This window comes from Alosa alosa, chromosome 17 (assembly GCF_017589495.1).
Source record: "Alosa alosa isolate M-15738 ecotype Scorff River chromosome 17, AALO_Geno_1.1, whole genome shotgun sequence".
NCBI lineage: Eukaryota > Metazoa > Chordata > Actinopteri > Clupeiformes > Clupeidae > Alosa > Alosa alosa.
The window spans coordinates 7,349,923-7,371,314 of NC_063205.1; the positions used below are offsets into that span (position 1 = coordinate 7,349,923).

At 43.0% G+C, this 21,392-nt stretch overlaps 1 protein-coding gene across 4 annotated transcripts in view; it reads right to left on the reverse strand.

Annotated features, from left to right (window-relative positions):
• LOC125310578 (ankyrin repeat and BTB/POZ domain-containing protein BTBD11-A) overlaps positions 1 to 21,392 on the reverse strand; it is a 124,510-nt gene that overhangs the window by 19,776 nt on the left and 83,342 nt on the right. For 2 of the 4 annotated variants that reach the window (XM_048268132.1, XM_048268130.1), the window contains exons 1-3: positions 8,054 to 8,297; positions 4,824 to 5,061; positions 1,103 to 1,255 (exon numbers count right to left, since the gene is read on the reverse strand). In XM_048268132.1, coding sequence (XP_048124089.1) covers positions 1,103 to 1,255; positions 4,824 to 5,041 — 371 coding nt within the window. In that variant the 5' untranslated portion in view covers positions 5,042 to 5,061; positions 8,054 to 8,297. Of the gene's footprint in view, positions 1 to 1,102; positions 1,256 to 4,823; positions 5,062 to 7,916; positions 7,978 to 8,053; positions 8,298 to 21,392 lie in introns of those variants that run through there. The other 2 variants (XM_048268131.1, XM_048268134.1) reach the window with 2 other exon arrangements.

Sequence of the window (21,392 nt, forward strand, 5' to 3'; positions counted from 1 at the left end):
GCGTGTCACGATTTCAGTCTTAAGTCAAAGGTTGGTCAAAATTACATCTCGAAATTACACAACGATGCAGCCACACCCCCAATGTCACGTCCAGCATGCGTACAGTACCAAGAGACCAAAAACACACACACACAAACGTGTTGAACTGTGGCACGTTATCTCCTCTAACTTCAAGCTGCAGCCAGTTAAAAAAAAAAAACACATCCACCGAACTCGAAGCCTTGGAGCCTGTATTAATAGTAATTTAATTGAAAAAAGATTGAAAATTGAATCGAATCGTGACTTTAAAATCAAAAATGAAATCTAATCGAGGATTTGTAGAATCGTAACACCCCTAGTGTTGATCTACGGGTTCATTTGAGAGGAATGCACATATAGAGCTGATGTTGCTTCCATCGGCTACTCTACATTGGATGTCTTATATCATGTTTGCTCACATGAGACTGACAGATCTAATATTGTATTTGTGGATGAGTGCAAATCTAACGGTGAACAAAATCAGGAGCCTGTTTCCATGGTGAATCTGACCTTGGTACTCAGCTATTTGTTGTCGATGATGGTAAGTGCTTAAGATTTCAAACTTTCAATTCCAAGAAATACTTCACTGAAGTGATCCGGGGTTAGGAAATAAAATAATCAAAATCACAGAAAGGACCGGGCAGAATGGGTACAGATAAGAGAGTGTGTGTTTGTTAAAATTGCACCCTTTACGCATCAGAGCAAGGTTGCGTCTGTTCACCCAAGATAATAGAGCAGGAAAATGCCTGCACTAGGCACTAGGCTCTGACTTCGAACCTTGATGTTAGTTCTAGGGTTGAATACATGGTTTAGCAGGATATTACTGTACATTTATCAATGAGAGTGTGTGTGTGTGTGTGTGTGTGTGTGTGTGTTTGTTTGTGTATATGTGTGTGTTTGCATTTATGGGTAAATGTGTGTAACTCTTTTGAAGCATGCATACAGTATATGGATGTTCATCAGCCTGACATCCAGCGTAATGATGCATCAATGTGTGTGTGTGTGTGTGTGTGTGTGTGTGTGTATGAGTGTGTGAGAGAGAGAGAGAGAGAGAGAGAGAGAGAGAGTACACATGTGTGCCTACTTCAGTTGCCGGGGTTCACAGTCCACTCCGGGCAGCAGGAGTCGGGCTGCTTGCCGCACGTCGTCACTGTCCACTGAAAAACTCCTGCGGTGTTCAGTGTGAGCTACGGCCACCCGGATCCATTCCATCAGGGGCGGCAGTACCAGGAACGGCCTGCAGAGGGAGACGCAGGGGAGCAAAGACTTCTTATGAGGGTTTTTTTTGACGGCATGATGCGACACGTCACATTAACACCAAAATTTAAATGACCTTAAACGCCGTGCCATAGCGCAACTACATAGTGCGTGGAAGAGAGGTAGGCTGATGACTTGAAATCAACATCTCAGCACAAGAGGAACGTTATACTGACTGATGGCTTAGCATGATGGGCAAATCAGTGAGGCTGAGAGCAGAGTACTAAAACAACACCGAAAGCAGACACACTGCATCCTTTTTAATGACATTTTCAATTACCAGAGAACAGTGTGACCTTTTGAGCTGTTGTTTTGCCATGTCAACTTATTGACAACTAACAGTCTTAACCATTATTAGAATCATTTAGAGGAAATACATAATTTTGAGTAAATTAATAAATGAACTGAAGTGAAAGTGATTATAGGATTATTTGGTTTGGTGATAACTGCATCCTTCAAGGTAGAATTCAGAGAGATTCTGCTGAAATTGACTTTGCTAAATTCCTGTTAATTACCAATGCTAAAAGTGCTTTGCAGATGAAAGCTGGATTTTTTCTTCATGGTCAGAAGGTTCCTCTCCATGTGGATGCCCTGGACGTTGGTGGGCAGATATGTCTCATTATCAGAGACAAGACTGCGGAGGCTTCATGTTGACATTTTCAATTACATAATGCTGAGCTGGTTCAATGCAAACAATCTGGCCGAGCCGTTAAGCTCCACAAATCAGAAACTTCCAGAACAGTTTAAACGCCCCAGGCTCTCCGAGAGCGAAGCAATTAAAACACTGTTGGTGCAGAAATGCATCTCTCTCCACTCAGCATGGTGAAACTAAAAAAAAACAAAAACAGAAAAAAAACGTTTCAAATTTAAGACAATTTGGGAAGTCAGAGTCGCCCGGCGCGGCGTGTCCTTTCACATGAGCAGCGAGAGCTGGACTCGGTGGTGAGGGACACACCTCCCGTTACCCCTTCCACACAGGCCAGGAAGAATGCCGGCCAGAAATGGGAGAGCTGGCCAAACTAACCGCAGTCCCTTCTCAACCCAACTCCCGGCTGGGTCGTGCGTGTGCGGTTTCTGGGACACACCCTTTAAAGAAACGGCTCACTGGGAGTGAGACCGACTCACTGTCCAAGAGACACATTGGCCCTTCATCTGACTACAGAGCCCAGTGAGGTGGAGAGAGAGAGAGAGAGAGAGAGAGAGAGAGAATGGAAAAACACAGATGGTTGATGTCCAAGGTCCACTGCTAGACGTTGATGGCAACCAAATGAGGGGAGTTCCCAGCATAGATGATGATCAACTAAAAACAGGTCTTTTAGTGAGTCCAGTCCTGTCCAGTTTATTGAAACAGTCTAATGGGAATTTTTCCAGGTACTTTTCAGCAAGAGTTATGTGGAAGGCCTTATTAATTCTATCCCACTTTGCTGGAGTAAACAGGTAAATGGCGCCACTACCGTGCAGGTGCATTTCCAGCACAGTCATTCATCGCTACACTTTCCATGTGTGCCACACACTTACATATTCCACAGAACTAAATATCACTGAACCAGCCTACAGTATAATATTATGCACTGACCAAGTCTAGGGCTTCTTTACTTGTCCATTTCACTTGATAATCTGAGGGTAAGATATCGTAACACCCTCAATTATCACCACTTTTGTTCAGAAATTCTAAAACAACATTGTTTTTTAACACTTCAAAATAACATTTGCTAAATGAACCTTACATTTTTTTTTACATTTAGGTGTGTAGATTTGAACAAAATCTGGTTTGGTTCTTAACGGGAGCATTTACTGCCTGAAATATCCGATTTTGTTTACCACACTCGGAGTTATAGTGCTGGCCTGATGGGTCGCCTATTTACGCCGTTTCAACGGCACATGAACGGTTAGACCGAGAATTCTCGTCATGAAATTAAAATTCCACTGGAGCTCCAAGCGGTTGTGTACACGCAGCCTTACAACACCGTTTACAGCTCTTCGAGTCACAGTAAAATGTCATTTTTGGTACATAGCTAATTTGGATAGACCTATGGTGTGGGTGCTTGCGTTTCTTTAGGAATCCGGCGTCTTGGTTTGTATAGAAATATATATTAAGTGACACATACAAGCAAGAACGCGGAAATACGGGACCGACGGTAATAGGGGGAGTTCCAATAAGACAGCTCTACAGAACTACAGGTGGATGAGTTGCTTCTTAAAATACATCTGTTCACCCAGGGTCTTCCTGCCCTGAAACAATGAAACAGTGTGCTGGTTGACACTAGCTGCACACTGTCCCCTACTTCATATGAGCCATGGTTCTTCTCTCTTCCCCCTTCTCTCTCTCTCTCTCTCGCTCTCTCAGGGGACCTGTGGGATGGACTGTGGTGGCCAACCAGGCTCTCTGACCTGATTCCTAATGCACTCAGAGCACCAAGAGAGGTCAACAAAATGTCAGAGGGGTATTGATGCATGGCCCTGCAAAGTCAACTTCCCCCTATCTCTGTTAGCTTTCACTCATTCATTTGTTCAGTCACTCACTCCTTAATTAATTTGTTTGTGTATTTGTTTGTTCATTCATAGTGCCCACTCTTCTACCTTGTGCCAAAGTTTCACATTTATATCCTTTTCCTCTTGTCTATTGTAATTATGACACCATATTTTCATCCATCTGTCTTTTATTTTTTCTCTTTGCATCTCTCGTTCCCTGAGCAGCTGAGGGAACCCAGGAACCCAGTGAAGCCCTTCTGTCCCTGCGAGGACCTGGTTAGCATCTGCTGACGCGTCCTTTCACACAACAGCGAGTTTGACCCCCTCGCTCTGCTCTCAGAGGTCCTTCAGAAAAGGGGTTTATCACATCTGAGCCGAGGCTTAGACCTCTTTTCTCAACTCCCAAAGGTTCTCTATCTCTCTCTCTCTCTCTCTCTCTCTCACTTTCTCTCATACAGAAACACATTCTTTCTCTCTCCCCTCCCACTCTTTATATCTGCTACACACACACACACACACACACACACACACACACACACACACACACACACAGATCATATATTCCATTTGCACTCTCCTTGTCTGTTTTTCCGCTCGCCCACACGAGTGGGTCTGAGTTCAACTTGCACTCTCTCTGGCCCTGACTCTTCCACAGGAGCGCTGCATGCACAGCGTCCTCCAGCCTTGTCTCTGAACAAAGCCCATCCACACCCGTCCACAGCACGCAATCAATTGCACTCTGCACCTGCATCGACTCCTGGCCCACCGACATCCCGTGGGAGGTGTCAGGAAGTGACTGGGCAGTGCATGAGGAGATGGAGGGGTCATTTCAGACAGCATGTATACCTTCTCCAACCCCTTTGCTCTTTGATCTATGGTCACCACCCCCACTTGACCGGAGGATATAGCTGACCCCTGCCGTGCATCCTGCAGTGATGGCACTGGATCTACCTCACAATATCTTCATGAAGACCTTGCAGAGCTTGTGCAGTGTAATGCGATGTGGGTATGCGGATGTGTGTGCGTGTGTGTGTGCGTGTGTGTGCGTGTGTGTGTGTGTGTGCGTTGCGCCTCACCTTTCCGTGTGCAGGGTGACCTTGGAGGGCTCTATGTTGGGGTTCTCCCACTCTATCTGCGGGCAGTGCATGAAGTAGCAGAGCGTGTAGAGAGCCTCGGGCTCCCAGTGCACCGAGCCGGTGGTGACGACCGCGGTGGCGGGGGCCGCAGCGCGACTCTGGTGCACCGGCGTGCCGTTGCTGGGGTTCTTGATGTGGAGTGGCTGGAGGTAGTGCATGGCACGCGACACTAGGTCACCTGGTGAGAGAGAGAGAGAGAGAGAGAGAGAGAGAGAGAGAGAGAGAGAGAGAGAGAGAGAGAGAGAGAGAAGAGTTAGAGAAAATCCATCTGTATGTGTGGGGGCGTTTGTTAAGGGAGCACAGAGTGTGTCTGCATGAAATTGATACTAATAACGAGAGAAGCTGAAAATTGTGTTTCACACACAAACAAGCCCTTTCTCATACGGTTCTTGCTGGCTGACAAAGACATAGACACACACACACACACACACACACACACACACACACACACACACACACACACACACACACACACACACACACACACACAAACACACACACACAACCTATTAAAGTTTCTGGAGCTTTGATACACTGCATTACAATGTTTTGTGCATTCACAGCACACAGCCACAGGTTCTTATCAACACTTTATCATTCCTCCACTCCTCCACTCCTCCCTCATCTCTCCTCCTCTCTCGCTTCTTTGGTGAAGCACTATGGAGTAAGAGGGTTTCAGAGTGAGCGCACAGGGCTCCCCATACTCTATTTGTACACAAGCAAGAACTTGCATGAATGAATTGTGATCCAGTATAGTACAATGGAAAACAGTTGGAGATGTACAGTAGGGAGACTCCCACCTTGTCAGTCAAGCACATATGCTAACGAAAGTCATTGATTTCTCTTGCAAACACAATCAGCTACCAACAGAGACACATTCAGATACCAGCAGGACAAACATAACATTTAGGAAGATGCCAGAATGTATATGGATGAGGTCAATTTATTAAATCGAAATTTATTCTAGCTGGGTGATTCACGATAGCTGTAAGGAAAGAAAGGAATAACTATAGTGATTCAATGATTTACACTGCGCTGGGAGAAGCTGAGCGCTCTTGGCTGAAGGCGAACATTAAATGGACTGTTTGGGAAATCATTAACAAAGATGGGGAGTTGATGAACAGGAGCGGGGCATGGGGCACACACACTTGGTCATAAAGCAGCAGGAAGCTACAAAGCACTCATTTCATCAGTTCAACCCAATCCTACTGGCAGATGAAAGAGACCAGTAATAACGTTACTGTCATTTCCTCTCTGAAGTGGGTTCTTGTACGTGTGTGTGTGTGTGTCACTGTTGTTCTCTACACTGCAGTGTGTTGTGACCTGACTGCTGGATGAGGCACCGCTGTGGCAGCAGCTGGCTTCTTTCTCTCCAATCCCCTCTTTCCCTCTCTGTTTCTCTCTCTCTCTCTCTCTCTCTCTCTCAGATGGAGAGAGAGAGAGAGAGAGAAACAAATCCCCACTGCGCCACAACCACAGAGTAGTAGGTCACACCACAGCATGGCCCATCCCCTCTAGACCTTTCCCTGTCTTCCAGTCAGGAGATGGCTGGCTCCGTCTACACAGCCGTGCTGGATCCAGCCTTAGCTAAAGACCGGAGAGCCAATCCACTGAGCCCATCCACCCTGCTGCTGCTGCTGGTTGCGGTCTGCTGGACACTGTATGGAGGGACTCTCTCTCCCAAGCTGCCCTGAAGAGGGCTAATACTGGCACTCGGGGGCCGCTCAGTGGCAGCGGCGCTAACAATGTGTGACGCAGCCGGGCCGAGCCGGGCGGGGCGGCCAGCGCTGGACCCAGTTCTGCTACATCTGGAGGGAAATGTCACTGAATCACTGGAATGGGCCCAATCGACACGCATGGCCCCCACCCCACCACCCCTCTCTCTTTCTGTCTCTCTTTCTCTCTCTCACACACACACACACACACACACACACACACACACACACACACACACACACACACACACAATCCAAAACCACTCTTCAGTGACTGGCTACATACATTACAAAACAAAAACACAACAATCTTTTTCCAAAGTTGAAAAGAATAGAAGGATACGCTGTTGTTCTATTCCCCAGATGATGATGCGTGGAATATCAGCGCATGATAAACACTCTGGTTTCAAACTCAGTTGAGCGCTGATAAATGATGCATATGTTATTAAAGCCTCTGCAAGACTCCTAAAAGCCCACCCTCTTCCAAAGCTAAGGAATTCAAATGTGTCCCAGAATGGGATCAACTGTGGGCACGTGTGGCACTGCTCTTGAGCAAAAGAATTCAGAGCAAATTCCCCAGAATAATATAATAAAGGCCTTCTGTGAAGGAGCTGCTTGGTTTTGATGACTCCCACAACTTCCACCTTCTATTTCTGTGTGTGTGTGTGAGTGTTTGTGTGTGTGGTATGTGTACAAGCGTGTGTCTGTGTGTGTGTGTGTGTGTGTGTGTGTGTGCCTGCTGCCTGCCACAGACAGAGCTCAAATGACATATCCCAGCTAGCCCCATTTACCAAGTTCATTACGGGGCGTCCTTCCCAGCACGCCGCCACCCTGCTTACATAAATCTGCTGTGACACCGTAATGGAGGAGGTCTGCTCTCCCTGAAGAAAGATGTGCTTTTACATATTGCCATCATCATATGCAGGCATGAAAAAGTCATAAGGGGGGCACATGGGCCACAGTCATGACAGTGAGCTGAACTGAAGGCATGGAAGATGTGTGTGACCTGGGTCTGTTGGGTTTTTATTTCTATGAAATGATTGGTTCCATGCTGCTGAAAATGCTTTTGATGCAGGTATGCCTTTTTATGTGCCTTGCCTTTTTATTTGTCTTCCCTGAGAGAATACCTGTCCTCTCCTACCTTAACACTTCAGCATTCAAAGCAAACAAGTCACTACAATTCACAAAATGTCTTTGTACATTGTGCATAAACATGTTTAAATTGCCTCCGTTTAAATTCACATTTTTAAGCATTAACAATACCATAGGACAGAATATCTTCATTTCTAGCATCAAGCTTCAAAAACAATAGGCCTACCGCACTAGTGCTGGGCTTAAGGAAACTGTTCCTGTTCAGAATTGCAAGTGAGTTCTGCCCTCTGAAATAAAACGCTGTGGCGTTAGTAAATAAAGGCCATTCTGTGTGATCCATTATTCGGAAACTGCTCTAATTACCTCCGCATGGGTCTTTCCCAACACTGTTGGCGCCTCGTGGGCAAGAAGCCGGGAGGATAGCCGGCCGGATGATAGGTGCACAATGTGCCCTTTGAATTGGCTAATTGTTCTCGCGGCTGATACTGGGCCTCGTTCTTCTCTCCCGTACTGTAATTATCCTGGAGCTCTGCTCCCAAATGGCATTCCCGGAGCACTCCGGCATTAATCACCGGGAATGGCTTTTCGAGGCGCGGTACGGCACACCTCCGCTCCCTCCTCTCTCTCTCTAGACGCGACAGTGGCAGGTGCAAGTACGGGGAACGAATGACACGCCCCGCGGAGAATGACGGAACAGTGGCGCCCAAGAGGCCAGCTAGTCAGGAGAGAGCCGATGATAAAGTCATCATTTAAAGGCCCTAAACAGCCTCCGCAGGGACTGTGGTGGAACTCTGCCACCTCTTCTGCAATTATTTGGGTCTTTTTTCTTTCTATTGTTTTCCTTTGCTGTGTTATATAAAATGTTTTTTTTCTTCTTACTCTATTCAAGATTTAGCACTATTCAAGATTTAATTACTACAATTAAGCACATTTCACCAACGTTCTTATTAATTAATATAGAATAAAACACGTGTTTCACATAATAAACATTTCACATTGTAAAATTGTTATAAATAAGCCTAGAACTTTTCACAGTATGACATAAATATACTGCACCAAATGGCTAAGTGTTGCCATTTACCTGTGTCTACCGTATGAGACAGCACCCCAACCATGATAATGTGTGAGAGATACTCCCTATCAAAGGACACCGTCTCGGGCAAGGGGGAGATGCTGACATTTCCTTGCGCATCACTTCCTGTCTTGATCCCATTGTTGTAGAAGATTGACATGACCCTATCATAAAAACTGGCTGTTACCTTTCCACCGGCTTCCCCCATGAGGTAAACTAATGAGAAGCATCTGGAGAAGAAAGGAGGGCAAAAAGCAGAAGCCTGTGCTGGAGTCATAATGAAGGTTTTTGAAATGAGTAAAAGGCTGACCTACACTTAATCACCACCCCACTGGTCTCTGGGCTCTCCAGTCCGAGGCTTCAAAGAGTCCCCCATGCATGAAAGACCAGCTATCCCAGAGAGAGCCCATCCACCAGCAAACGTGCCCTTTCCCCCCAAAAAAGCCTTGCCCCACACCCCTGTCTTTGAAGCGCTCGCTCTCTCCTTCCCTATGTCTCGGGTGCTTCACTGTTTCTAGGTTCCTTTACTGGATTTTCTCCCCCCGCAGTTCATTGGCACCCTCTATGTGGAACCAATAGTTGTCAGAGAGACGTCGCTCTGGGATCGACTAGCCCCGTGGCATTAACCTAATCAGCACCTTGCCCACCCTTTGGGCCATCAGAGAGGTTTCCGATTAGTCGATGCTAAAAGGGATCACAGGCTTCTAAGTGGTTGCTTCATTAGTTAGTCATGGCCTATCGACCATTAGCTATGCTTCACTAGCCAGACAATGACTCATTAGGTCGGACTGAGCAATCATTACCAGCACCAAACATCAGCCTGTATTTGGGTGTTTATCAGCAGTGACAGAAAACTCACCTCAGCAAAACATGCCTCTCTTCACCCAGAATACTGACGATGTGTCCCGCGGTCCTGGGAGACAACTAATGGCATCTCACTACTGGAAGCGACGTGACCCCTATCTGTAGCCCCAGCCATTAATGACAAACGACGGAGTCTTAATCATGTTTTATTACCGAGAGCCAGTGGCACAATGACTGTGTCATCGCAGGAAGCATTTATGAGAGGGAATCCATCTTGTCTGTTCAGCCAAGCATTGAACAGCCAGAGGCATCCCCTTTAAAGGTACATTGGCTTCATGTTAATAGCTATCAATCACACTTAACCAGAGATGTACATCTGCAGCCAGGTATCCACACACCTCCATTTAGACTTCTCAGAAAGTCATGGTGAAGCTACCTAAGCTAATGTTTGCTTATTGACTGTTTTTGTTGTTGTTATTGTTGTTGTTTATTCAAAACTGTGTCAGTGAGCTGCCCTGCTGGCTTATTCTGCCCGACATAAATCCATCCTTCGAGTTAAAATTACATTTGCCCTTCACGTCAGCGTTCACATCAGCAAATGCACCTAATCGTGCCGGACACACATGCATGGGCTGCAGGCCTAACCTAAGATTACGGGCTGTGCTGCTAATGAGGCTCTCTGGAGGAAGGCACCATCATCACTCTTGATTAGGACCACAGAGAGTGTCAAGGGCCTTTCATAACTTATTTTTGGCAGTCTGTGTCTGTTCCTACAGTGAAACCTTTGCACCGCTGCCAACAGGAGATTCAGACTATTGAGCTGCAGTTGCTTACTGTACTTTGTTATAGGCTACTTCCTGTCTGCACTGAGACTTAACTATACCATGTGCACAAAAGGCAATCACATAATCCAATACATGTTCTCATTAGGACTGATTAGGAAGTCTTTGTACATTGGCGTGTGAAGTCCTGTGGGACAGAGCTGTTTTTTTAAGCAATAACTGGCTACTTTTTTCCTCCAGATTAAACCTGAGATGAGAAAAACTGAAAGAAAAGTGCTGTATTTCTCAAAGCTTTTTATTTTTATTTCCCCCCCTCCAAAATGGACTGCCCTTCAATGTCTTTGCTTTTAGGATTGTACAAAGTAGTAATAACTACGGTAAATTTAGAAAAATATTAACAGTTCTTCTGTGCTTTGAACAGTGGGGAGTGTGTGGCTGGCAATTTGCAAAATGGCAGTTGTGAAATAATTAGTTTTCCTGGGTTCTCCTCTGATTGCCTCTTAACAAAACTGTGAAATGTATTTATTTTTCTCAAGCTGCTTTAGAGAGCATCTCTAGTGACTACAAAAGGTGGGGGATTGTGAAAGAAAAAGCAAGAGAGAGAGAGGGAGGTAGGGAGGTAGGAAGGAAGAGAGAGAGAATAATTCATTTTTTGACAGCTGTTAATCAACTACTTAGCTTGGTGAGACAGGAACATTACCTTGCAAAAAAAAATCATGTTGTTCACTTCTCTCTTACTGTTGAATAGGATCAAATAGTTATCAAAATCATGATCAAATAGTCAGTAATTGTTTGTCCTGTTCCACAACAGTCAATCACTGCACCAGAAGGTCCTCCAAAATTATGTTCCTCTCCGAATTTAAAAATTCCAGTGAGCACAATGCTCACCAGAGACGGTGAAATGATCTTAATCAGACAATTTCCCCTTTCCTCTCTGCCAAGCAAATTAGTCATGCCCAATATGCTGGCAGTGGGGCATGCTAAGAGCAGCTGTGTGGCATGTAGTTGGAGATGAATCAGCCTCACGCCTGTTAGGAGAGCCACTCTACCCAGCACAGACTGATTCAACTCAAGTCACATACCAGATCATGGACCGAGATCATGGAAATGAAAAATTCCGGAATGCTCACACAACCCTGTCACTTTGTGATGATTTGAAGAAGAAAAAAAAGATCTTTCATTATTATCTTCGTCATGGTATCTCACACTAAGGGCTTTCAAAGGCTTGTTCACAGTTCATGTCAGGGCTTGACCACCAAAGCTGTTTCATATGTGAAGTCAATCCAAAGTAATTTTCAGTTGGAAGGCAAAATCGGTCTTTCATATAAAGAGCAATTGTGGTTCTTAAGCCCGCTGAGCTGCAGGAACTGCTTCTCAGAAGTGTTCTGACAGCTGAGGTATGTATGGATTGATTTTTGATGCTGCCCCTCTTGATTTGCACAGAAAACATAATGGGGATGGAAAACAGAACGAAGTCTGGAAACAATTGTGCTGGAATAACGTAACAATGCCTGTGAAATCTTCACTGTCAGACGGAAATGAATAAACTAGACCGTGGGGAAAACGGCTGGCACGGGGACCTCACTCAATCTGATGTCGACTGAAGTAGCGCCAAAACATGAATAAGACAGATCTCTTAATCTTGAAAGCAAGCGTTAGCATTTCTGTGCTTAAGATGACCAAGCTTTATGGACAACTCTGAGGAGCCAAATAAAGATAAAAGAAAACAATGATGGCATCGAAGTTGGCAGACGGTTCTAATCCATTACCTCTGAAGTGCTGGACCTCCAGGTATCTGCTATCACCCAGAGGTATTTAATGGGGTTTGCTCTTCGCTTGAGAGCCGACAGTTTCACTAAATCAAAAACAGCAGACTGAAAAGGACACTTGACAGAAAGTGCTGGAGGGAGACTGAATATCCAGCTCTCCCCCCGCTGGCAAAGAGACGTGTTGTCAGCTGTGTTCTTGTAATTTGGTGGGATTGTGTGAGTGATGCTTATTGATGGGGTACCTCCGTCTCTACTGTGTGCATAAGTATATTCACATATTCACAATCTGTAGTCTCTGGTTGTCTGTAGAGCAGGCACGCACGCCTCTCTCTCTCTCTCTCTCTCTCTCTCTCACACACACACACACACACACACACACACACACACACACACACACACACACACACACACACACACACACACACACACAGACACATATACACACACACACTCTCAAACTCACTCACACACACACACACACACACACACACACACACACACACACAGCGTTCTTCTCTGAATTGACTGACGTGAGGTCACAACATGACAACATAATAAATTCAGAAAAAAAAAGCTCATTATGTAGCCTTAACCGTCTCCACATATGTGAATTCTACAGTATCTTGTGGGCAGCGATAATAGCGATAACAGTTGGCAGCGATAATAGCAATAACAGTTGGCTAAATAGAACTGAACATACAGCTACATGTGTACAGTCCATCACTGTTAGGGGATTAAGATGGTTTAGGTTTGATTGACCAGCGGGGTCAACAACACAGTCTACAGGTACCGCTCAGGTATCCAGCTGATTTGGCCCTTTATGATTTGGACCCAAAGACATAATCACATAGACATTTATCCCTTTGACTTTATCTGTGTTGTCTGCCTAATCAGACCAGAGGGTTTCCCTAGTAGCAACACATTCTACAGGGGTTGCTCAGGTTACTCATAGATATTCCAGTTAGGGAGGGGTTGACAGACGATGTCACCGTGGAATCATGAGTAATAAGCTGAAATGCTCTCTGGGTTGGGGAGAACGGTAATGTTAGCCATTTGGGGGAGACTGTGAGGAACTGTTGTCAGTGCTGACTTGATTAAATGAATGATTTCGTAAAGGCAGAGATTGGCTGGCTGAAAGAAAGAGTGTGCGGGGGACATAGTGACAGCGTTGGAGATGGTGGAACAGACAGAGATGGATGGAGAGACAAACAGACAGGAGGGAGGGAGGGAGGAAGAAATTAACCACCATCACACGTTAACGTCAAGTGTTTGAGCGGACGGAAATGAATGCCGGGTGCCTTGTGGCCTTCTTTCGATTGAGCAAAAATCGGTTTTGCCCGGGCCTGTCTATTGTGAAGAATCGAGGGGACTCAGGCCAGGCTTGATGTGGAAACATTTCCTGCCAGCCTCCCCCCAAAAAAATAAAAAATACGTAGACCGATGTGCTGGGCTTGACTGATGGATGTGCCTGCTCTGAAGGGCACGTCCCCCCAAGAGACAGGCCCGATAGAGAGGCAGACAGCGAGGCTGAGATAGGAGGGAGTGATGGCCACCGGACTGGCTGCTTCCACCATGTGTGCACAGCGATGCAGTGGAGCCTGGCCGACCACAGGCTTTGATGACGAGCGCATGACTAACTGCTAAACAGTAATGTAAATGGCAGCATTTACATATTGGTATTTCACTAATAAACAGGTCAGTCTCCCAGGCCCGTGTGTTACATGTTTCAGTATTATCACCCCATGCAGACTGCCCTCTCACAATATGTTACAGGGCAAAGACAACGATGTACAAAAAGCCTGGTACAAGTATCAGCATCAACACTGACACATACAATGCATAGTAATGGAAGGAACAGATAGGGAACATATATTGTATGAAATAGACAGTTTGTAGGCTTTGTTGTTGAAAATAACATTCAGATAAACGGGGTTACCACTATACTGTGAGTCAAATGAAAAATTCCATGACTTTTCCCTGACAAAAAAAAAAATGGTTTTAATTTAAACTGCTACAACAAAATTCCCTGATATTCCATAACTTTGCCTCAAAAATTATACAATTCCTTGAATTTCCATGTCTGGAATAGACTTTCCAAAATGCCATGGTATTCTAGATGTGTTTTGTGGGATCCCTGGATAAAGTATTCACCAATAAACATAGAGCACATATCTTGCATTGTTGTACTGTATATAAATGCATATTAATTATTCAACCCCTTATATTTTTCGGCAATGGACAAAAATACTTTTCCTTTCAATTTTCCAAACAAACAAACATTTCTCCTTTCACTAAAAATGAAGGAGGAGAGAGTGGGATGATCACAATAGCACAGCAGCAGTAAAATAATTAGACTTAACAAGCCCTATTGTTAAAATGTCTCTCTAAAAGACAATAACACTTATAACAGAGGAAAACAATCACTCTGAGATTCATTATAGTTGAAGGAAAAAGACGAGTGCAACTTACAAAAAGAACTAACTGAACAAACCGGCCTAGTTTCCCCCATCAGACAATTCAATGACTTGTGACCTCTAGATGGAGAGCAATGCACAGCCAGGCTGGAAAACAGGAACATTGTGTGGCTATTTTGTTCTAGGGAGAAGTTTATCCTCAAGTGAGTTTCAGTATGAAGAGATTTTTTTTTTTTTTTTAAACCAAGACAAAGTTCTCAGGCCTAAAAATATCTAACCTCCTCATGGGCAAGAAACAATGATGATTCATTTGGGGATGATTTTTGCCAGAAGCGTTTAGGGTGTGTGACTGCTTACACACAAGCACACATACACCCCCAGCAACACACACACACACACACACACACACACACACACACACACACACACACACACACACACACACACACACACACACACACACCACTGAGGGATAGAGAGAGCAGGACAGAGAAGGGAGAAAGACAGAAAGAGAGAGAAAGAGAGATTGATAGAGAGAAAGACAAAAAAGAGAGATGAGATTGATAGCAACGCCTGCAGACATACAAACAAGAAAAAAATCGCATGACCATAACCTGTTTACAAATATATGCAGAGAGGTGTTTACTAAAGCGTAACATTCCACTCCACTGTAGTGGAATTAATCAAGTCTTTCGTCTGAGTGAAAGTGAGTCTGTATTCAACACAGGAAAAGCCCACCCATTCCACTCACAAATCTGCTGAGTGCCAAATATGCCGAGGCTGCTGGGACAGCTGTGGTCTAGATGGGCGAGGGCCTCGTTGTTAAGGGCAGAGACTGTATTACATTAGCCCGTTTATTTGCTTAGCGGATGCCTTTGACCATGGCAACCTGCAGGGCTTTAGGCTCGCAGGCAGATAAACATCATACCCTACCACACACCTTGACAAAATATGTTGAATATGAACAAAAGGAACCGTTTAAAAAGGTGTCTGAAGGACAGCCACTGCAGTATTTTCAAGTCAGCCTTTTTTGTAGTTTTGTATTAATGCTATAATGAGACAAGAGTAAAGCTCTTTTGTCATAAGTTTATGACAAAGGAGACGTCCTTGTTAGCCGAGAGCAATGTTGGCTGACTTTGAGCTTTGGCTGTGTGCATCCAATTTACTACTTTGTCACTAAAGTCCAGCAAGGTCTGTTTCTAACAACTTCAGGGACAGTTTTCACCCTATCTGTTATTTTTCTTTCACTGAAGGATTTGATCTGGAGTATGAAAGCAGAGCAGTGTGATATTGGCCTTGAAGCGGTCATGAGTTGTGTGATTTTTGCATTAACTTTTAAATTGTAGTTTAGCTATGCACGGATCAAACGCCTGATTTGCTTCTTTAACAATGAGTCGGCGTCCAGCTGATTCGGCCCCCTTTCAGATGTTTCACACAAAGATTGTAATTGCATAGGATGAGACATCTTTATCTCTGTTAATTGCCTAATCAGAAACCACGGCGCAGTCTCAAATTTGGCACTCAAAGTTTCCAGACAATTGCGCTAATGGAAAGTCGAGGGTGAAAAAAGATCTCAAGATCTGACTGAAGACCAACACAAAGGCCACACAAACACAACCTATTCAAAACAATCCATGACACATATATCAAACTGTTGGGATCAATTAATCAGAACTGTGAGTTTACCAGAGCTTGTCTACTGTGAACGGAGCTCTGCAGCTCATTCAGAGCTGGGTAGGGCGGTCTGTTTGTTGACATGAGTCTCAGAGAGTGGCACCAGGTGTTATTGGTGGTGCATGCTTGTACAGCATGTTACTTGACCAGAGCAGGTGTGAAGGGGACAATGGCGGCTGCCTAATTGTTTACCAGTAACGGTGACAGAGAGCTGTGTGTGGTGCTTAGCACTGGTGTCGTGACCAGCCCACTCATGCTGTTTGCCGGCAAATTTGGGAACAGTTTGTGTTGCTACGGTAAAGGAAATGTCTCCTAGTGCCCTAGTAGTATCAGCAACTCAGAATCAGATATGTGGAAGCACATAATGAGAACCTGAATCTCAAATAGCAGAAAACACCTTCCTTCTAGTCCTTCTAATCAAAACAACCATGCAATAGCTCTCTCTATATACAGATCGTATTACTTCATGTTCATGAGAAGCCTCTGTCCTTCTACTGAAACAAACAAACACACACACACACACACACACACACACACACACACACAAACACACACACACACACACACACACACACACACACACACACACACACACACACACACACACACACACACACACACAGTAAGTCATTGAGAGGATGAGGATTAGAGAGTGCATTGTCAGACAAACAAAGACAAAGTCACACACATACACCCACACAAAGGTTTTGTTTTGGTAGTGAGTATTAAAATTGTCAATTGTAAAGTTGATATTATTGTAGTATCGGCCAGATTGATGTCAGATAGATTTCCACATCCAAAGCAACACTGTACAGCTAATGCAAATGTGTACAATATGCTTGAAAAGCTGTCCAAGGGTCTCTAGCCTTCAAAAATTCAGTTAACAAACAGATACACTATAGGATCAACAGACAAAAACCACATGCTTGCAGTCAACAAGACAAACAGACAGATGCTTGTAACTACAGAATGTAAAGTCAGGCTGTGAAAACAGAATATAATCCTGCTGCTATACATGTTAACAGTTATGTTCTGGTGTCAGGGTTAATGGATAGGATTTGTTGCATTACAGATTCTAGTAAATTGCCATCGGGGTCCATTCACTTCTATCTGACTTTAATAATTATGTCCAACTGACCTCAAAAGGTAGTAATTTGGGAGATCTGGCTAAGCTGTGTACAGTATGTCTAGGGTAGGTTCTGTTAAAGGGTTTACTGCAGCTAAATGAATAGAGGCAGCCAGCTAAAGGAGAGTAGGGGTTATAACTTCATCATTTCATGCACATACTCCAAATATAGATGGTTTATGGTAAAGCATGATAGAACTGTATATACTGCTGTTGAACTCATTTGCCAAATGACAATCACATCATTTCAGGAAATATCACAAAATTAAAATAAAATAAATAAATAAAACTGAAACATTTAATAAGCAAAAACATAATCCTCATCATACTGTACAGAAATCCAATTTGAGATGTTTTACAACACTGTTGTATGTTGTATGTTGTAGTATGCAATATTGTTTGAAACGAATAGATGGAACTTCAAGTCCTGTCTGACTTGATAGACTGTTGTGGTACATAAAGACAAGGCTGATAGTGTGGACCTTTGGCATCAGTGGTCATTATCATCAGGCACGCCAGCGGCCCGGGGGACACGGGGATATGACACCCGCAGTTTTTAAGAGATGGCAGTACTCCCCTCAGTTTTGATAAAAACTGTTTGATCAGTTTGTCTACTAACAACCATGAGTTGGTTATGTTTAATAACCAACTCAACTATGTACTGCTTATCAACTTGTTTTCACTAAGATTAGTGACTATTACACCACATTTAAGTTCTAAAACATTGCAGACATCATTTACAAGACACAATTAATTTACTTGAGTTACCTTGGTGCATAAATTCCTCATAGACAGTAAAGGTATCACTGTATGAATACAGTGTATCCTATCTAAAAGCGATCAGGAATAGCATTCAGGGAGGTCCTAAATAAGCTGGGAATTTAGCTATCTTACTTGTGCCTGTCACAGATGTGAGGAGTTCTTTGAAGCTCGGGGCACAACAAGGGAAATAAAAATGAATCCAGACGGGGGGCATAACATAATTTGTTCAGAGGGCAAATAATGTAAGTTGACATAATATTTTATACATCCCCAGCCAATGTGCCATGCAATAGTCAATATCCAATTCCCCCATATGTCAGTTGGCATATTGCATGCATATATGCATATGTCAGATAGCATGACAGTATGGCTATTTTTAATGGGGAAATTATTTAGCCTAAATCAAAGAGATACTTTTGCATTTACCTGAAGTGATGTAGCCAAGATATATGTTTGTTTCAATATTTGACAGACATTTTACACATTTTTTTAATATGTTTTTATTAATTCAGTGTATTTAGATATTGTTAAAATGTTGGTAATACTAATAGTTGATTATAAGGGCAAAGTACGTTGCAAATCATTGTAATTGTCTGTTGGGTCATTCCACGTCAATTCAACCAGGACCCACGCACTTAGGTCTCAAAAAATTCTGAAAAAATTACCAGGTGTACCTATGTTATCCAGGAGACACACTGTAAAATTACTCTTATGTAAAATCAATACTTTCCAAGATACAGCCAGTTTTACAGGGGGAGGGGTTGTCGATTTTGTTCGGCCTCTTTTTTTGTCAAAGTTCACAAGCCCACAGCGCAATAACTAAAACATGTAGGAGGCTCAAATTTTGAATTCTGAATAGTAGGAATAGTATGTAGCAAAATCGTCACGTTTGGTCTGGATAATCCTGCATGGTCATAGCTGTCCCTCAAAGTTGATACAAATTTTATTGGAGGTTTTGGCTGGGCTCTGTTTAGGCCTTCAGAAGACATATTTGGACTCAACATAGGCTCTTGATTTATTTTCCTTACTGAGATAAGTAGAAACACTCTCACAAATACAATGAACAGAAAATAAATCCCTTCAGGGTCTGAACAGCTGACCTCACAAGTCTTAATATGTTTTTCTTGATTCTCCATGATCCCTTCTTTTTAAAAACACCAATTTGACTTGTCTTATGCAAATCTTTCTTTTTTATTTTCCACCCTGAACATGGGCAAAATGCCCCATTGACATCACTATGTTTTATATAGAGTCACCACAGTGCCATCTGTGGTTGTGTAGAGTAACCTGTGGTAGCTCTATACAAAACATATTGATCTCAATGGTGCATTTTGCCCATGTTCAGGGTGGAAAGTGAAAAAGAAAGATTTGCATAAGACAAGTCAAATTGGTGTTTTTAAAAAAAAGGATCATGGAGAATAAAGAAAAAAACATAAAAAAATCTTTGCATATTCCCACAAGGTGTTTGGGTGCTCTGAAAATGAGAACCAAAAAGATTTTTCAGACTTGTAAGGTCTGCTGTTCAGACCCTGAAGGAATTTATTTTCTGTTCATTGCTTTTTGTGAGAGCATTTCTACTTATCTCAGTAAGGAAAATAAATCAAGAGCCTATGTTGAGTACAAATATGTCTTCTGAAGGCCTAAACAGAGAGTTGAAGCAATACAATTTGTATCAACTTTGAGGGATAGCTATGACCATGCAGGATTATCCAGACCAAACATGACGATTTTGCTACATACTATTCCTATTTATGTACCAGCATGCAAAATTTGAGCTTCCTACATGGTTTAGTTCTTGCGCTGTGGGCCTACTACAAGCCCCTACAAGCCCCTCTCACATGTTCTAACATTACATCAATAACCGTTAACTACTAGTAACTAGTGGAGAGTGCATGTTGATTTTGTAATTTGATTGACAACTTAATTGACAACTTAACAATTTAAGTTGGCATAACTATTTGATTATGTGTGTTTGGATCACAGGCATATGATGACCTGTATAAACTGTTGTTCATTTATGGCTTCATAAAATATTAACATCCCATGTAGATTTTACAGTATTCAACCATTGGGCTAAGCAGTGTGAACTAACTCAAAAGTAGAATTGTGTAAGCGTAAAAGCTGAGACCTCCCACATAGCAAAAAGTTGGTCTGAGGGCAGATCTGGCATTCAGGCCATCCTTCAGTTTTGACCATTTTGATGAAAACATAATTTGAAAACAATCAATGTTATTATCTTAATATTCCAGCAAGTTTAAAACAGTATGATGGCCGACAGTGGGTCAGAAGTGGTGGTCCAATATTTGGAAGCTGGATTTCACTAGTTGGGTTGTTGCTCACAATTTGGTCCCCCTCACTTTGAAAATATGTCCTGAGCCCCTGATTATCATTATTACATTATTACACTATTAGGTCATTACAGTTTTTCTCAATCGTTTTGATACCTGTGTCAACTCTGACATCACATTCTCAAAACAGTTAACACCTGTGTCTGAACAAAAGCACTCTGGACAAAATGACACATTTTGCTTTCAAAAGGCTGTTACCCTCTCAAAACACTTAAAACATGCAGCAAAAGCAAATCTTGCCTTCAAACACTACAACTTGTTGCCAATTCAAAAACACTCTTTAATCAATCATTACACACTGGGCAACAAAATGCAAAATATAGTTCTCAAAATGAGCATTTTTGCTATGTCTGTTTCATTACTTTCTCATTTTTCTGGTATCAGAAAAAAACTCTGAAAAGACAAAATGTACTGAATAAAAAAACAAATTATTCATTCCTCCCAAGATGTAACTGTCATTGACATGTAAGACATACAGCAAACACCTAGCAAGATACTGTAAATTTCATTGAACTACAACTTTCATCGAAATAGACGTAAAGACCTTTTGTACTGTTTTCTCCACCAAATAGGCATTACAGTACTTTGTCTAAATGTGCATTAGATCCATACTTGCAAATAGCAACACAGAACAGACATCTCTTATGTAGAATGAATGATTGCTGATTGAAGAATTGTGCAAAGGAGTTTCACACAGGTGTATCAGAAATTCAGACTTATGCAAGGAATCTATACCACCTGTGAAAAGATGTTTTCCTTTTGTTTAGCATGGGAAAACCAATAGAGTTTGGGGCTTTTGAATGTGTGTTGAACACCTGTGTTAACTGTTTTGCAAAAGGGTGTGAGAAATGTGTGAACCCAATGAAAATGTGTGATCACATTCGCAAGAGATGACTTCTGCTGTGCAAAGAAAGTAGTCATGAAGACCAAGTGGGTTCTAGTTTACTTAAG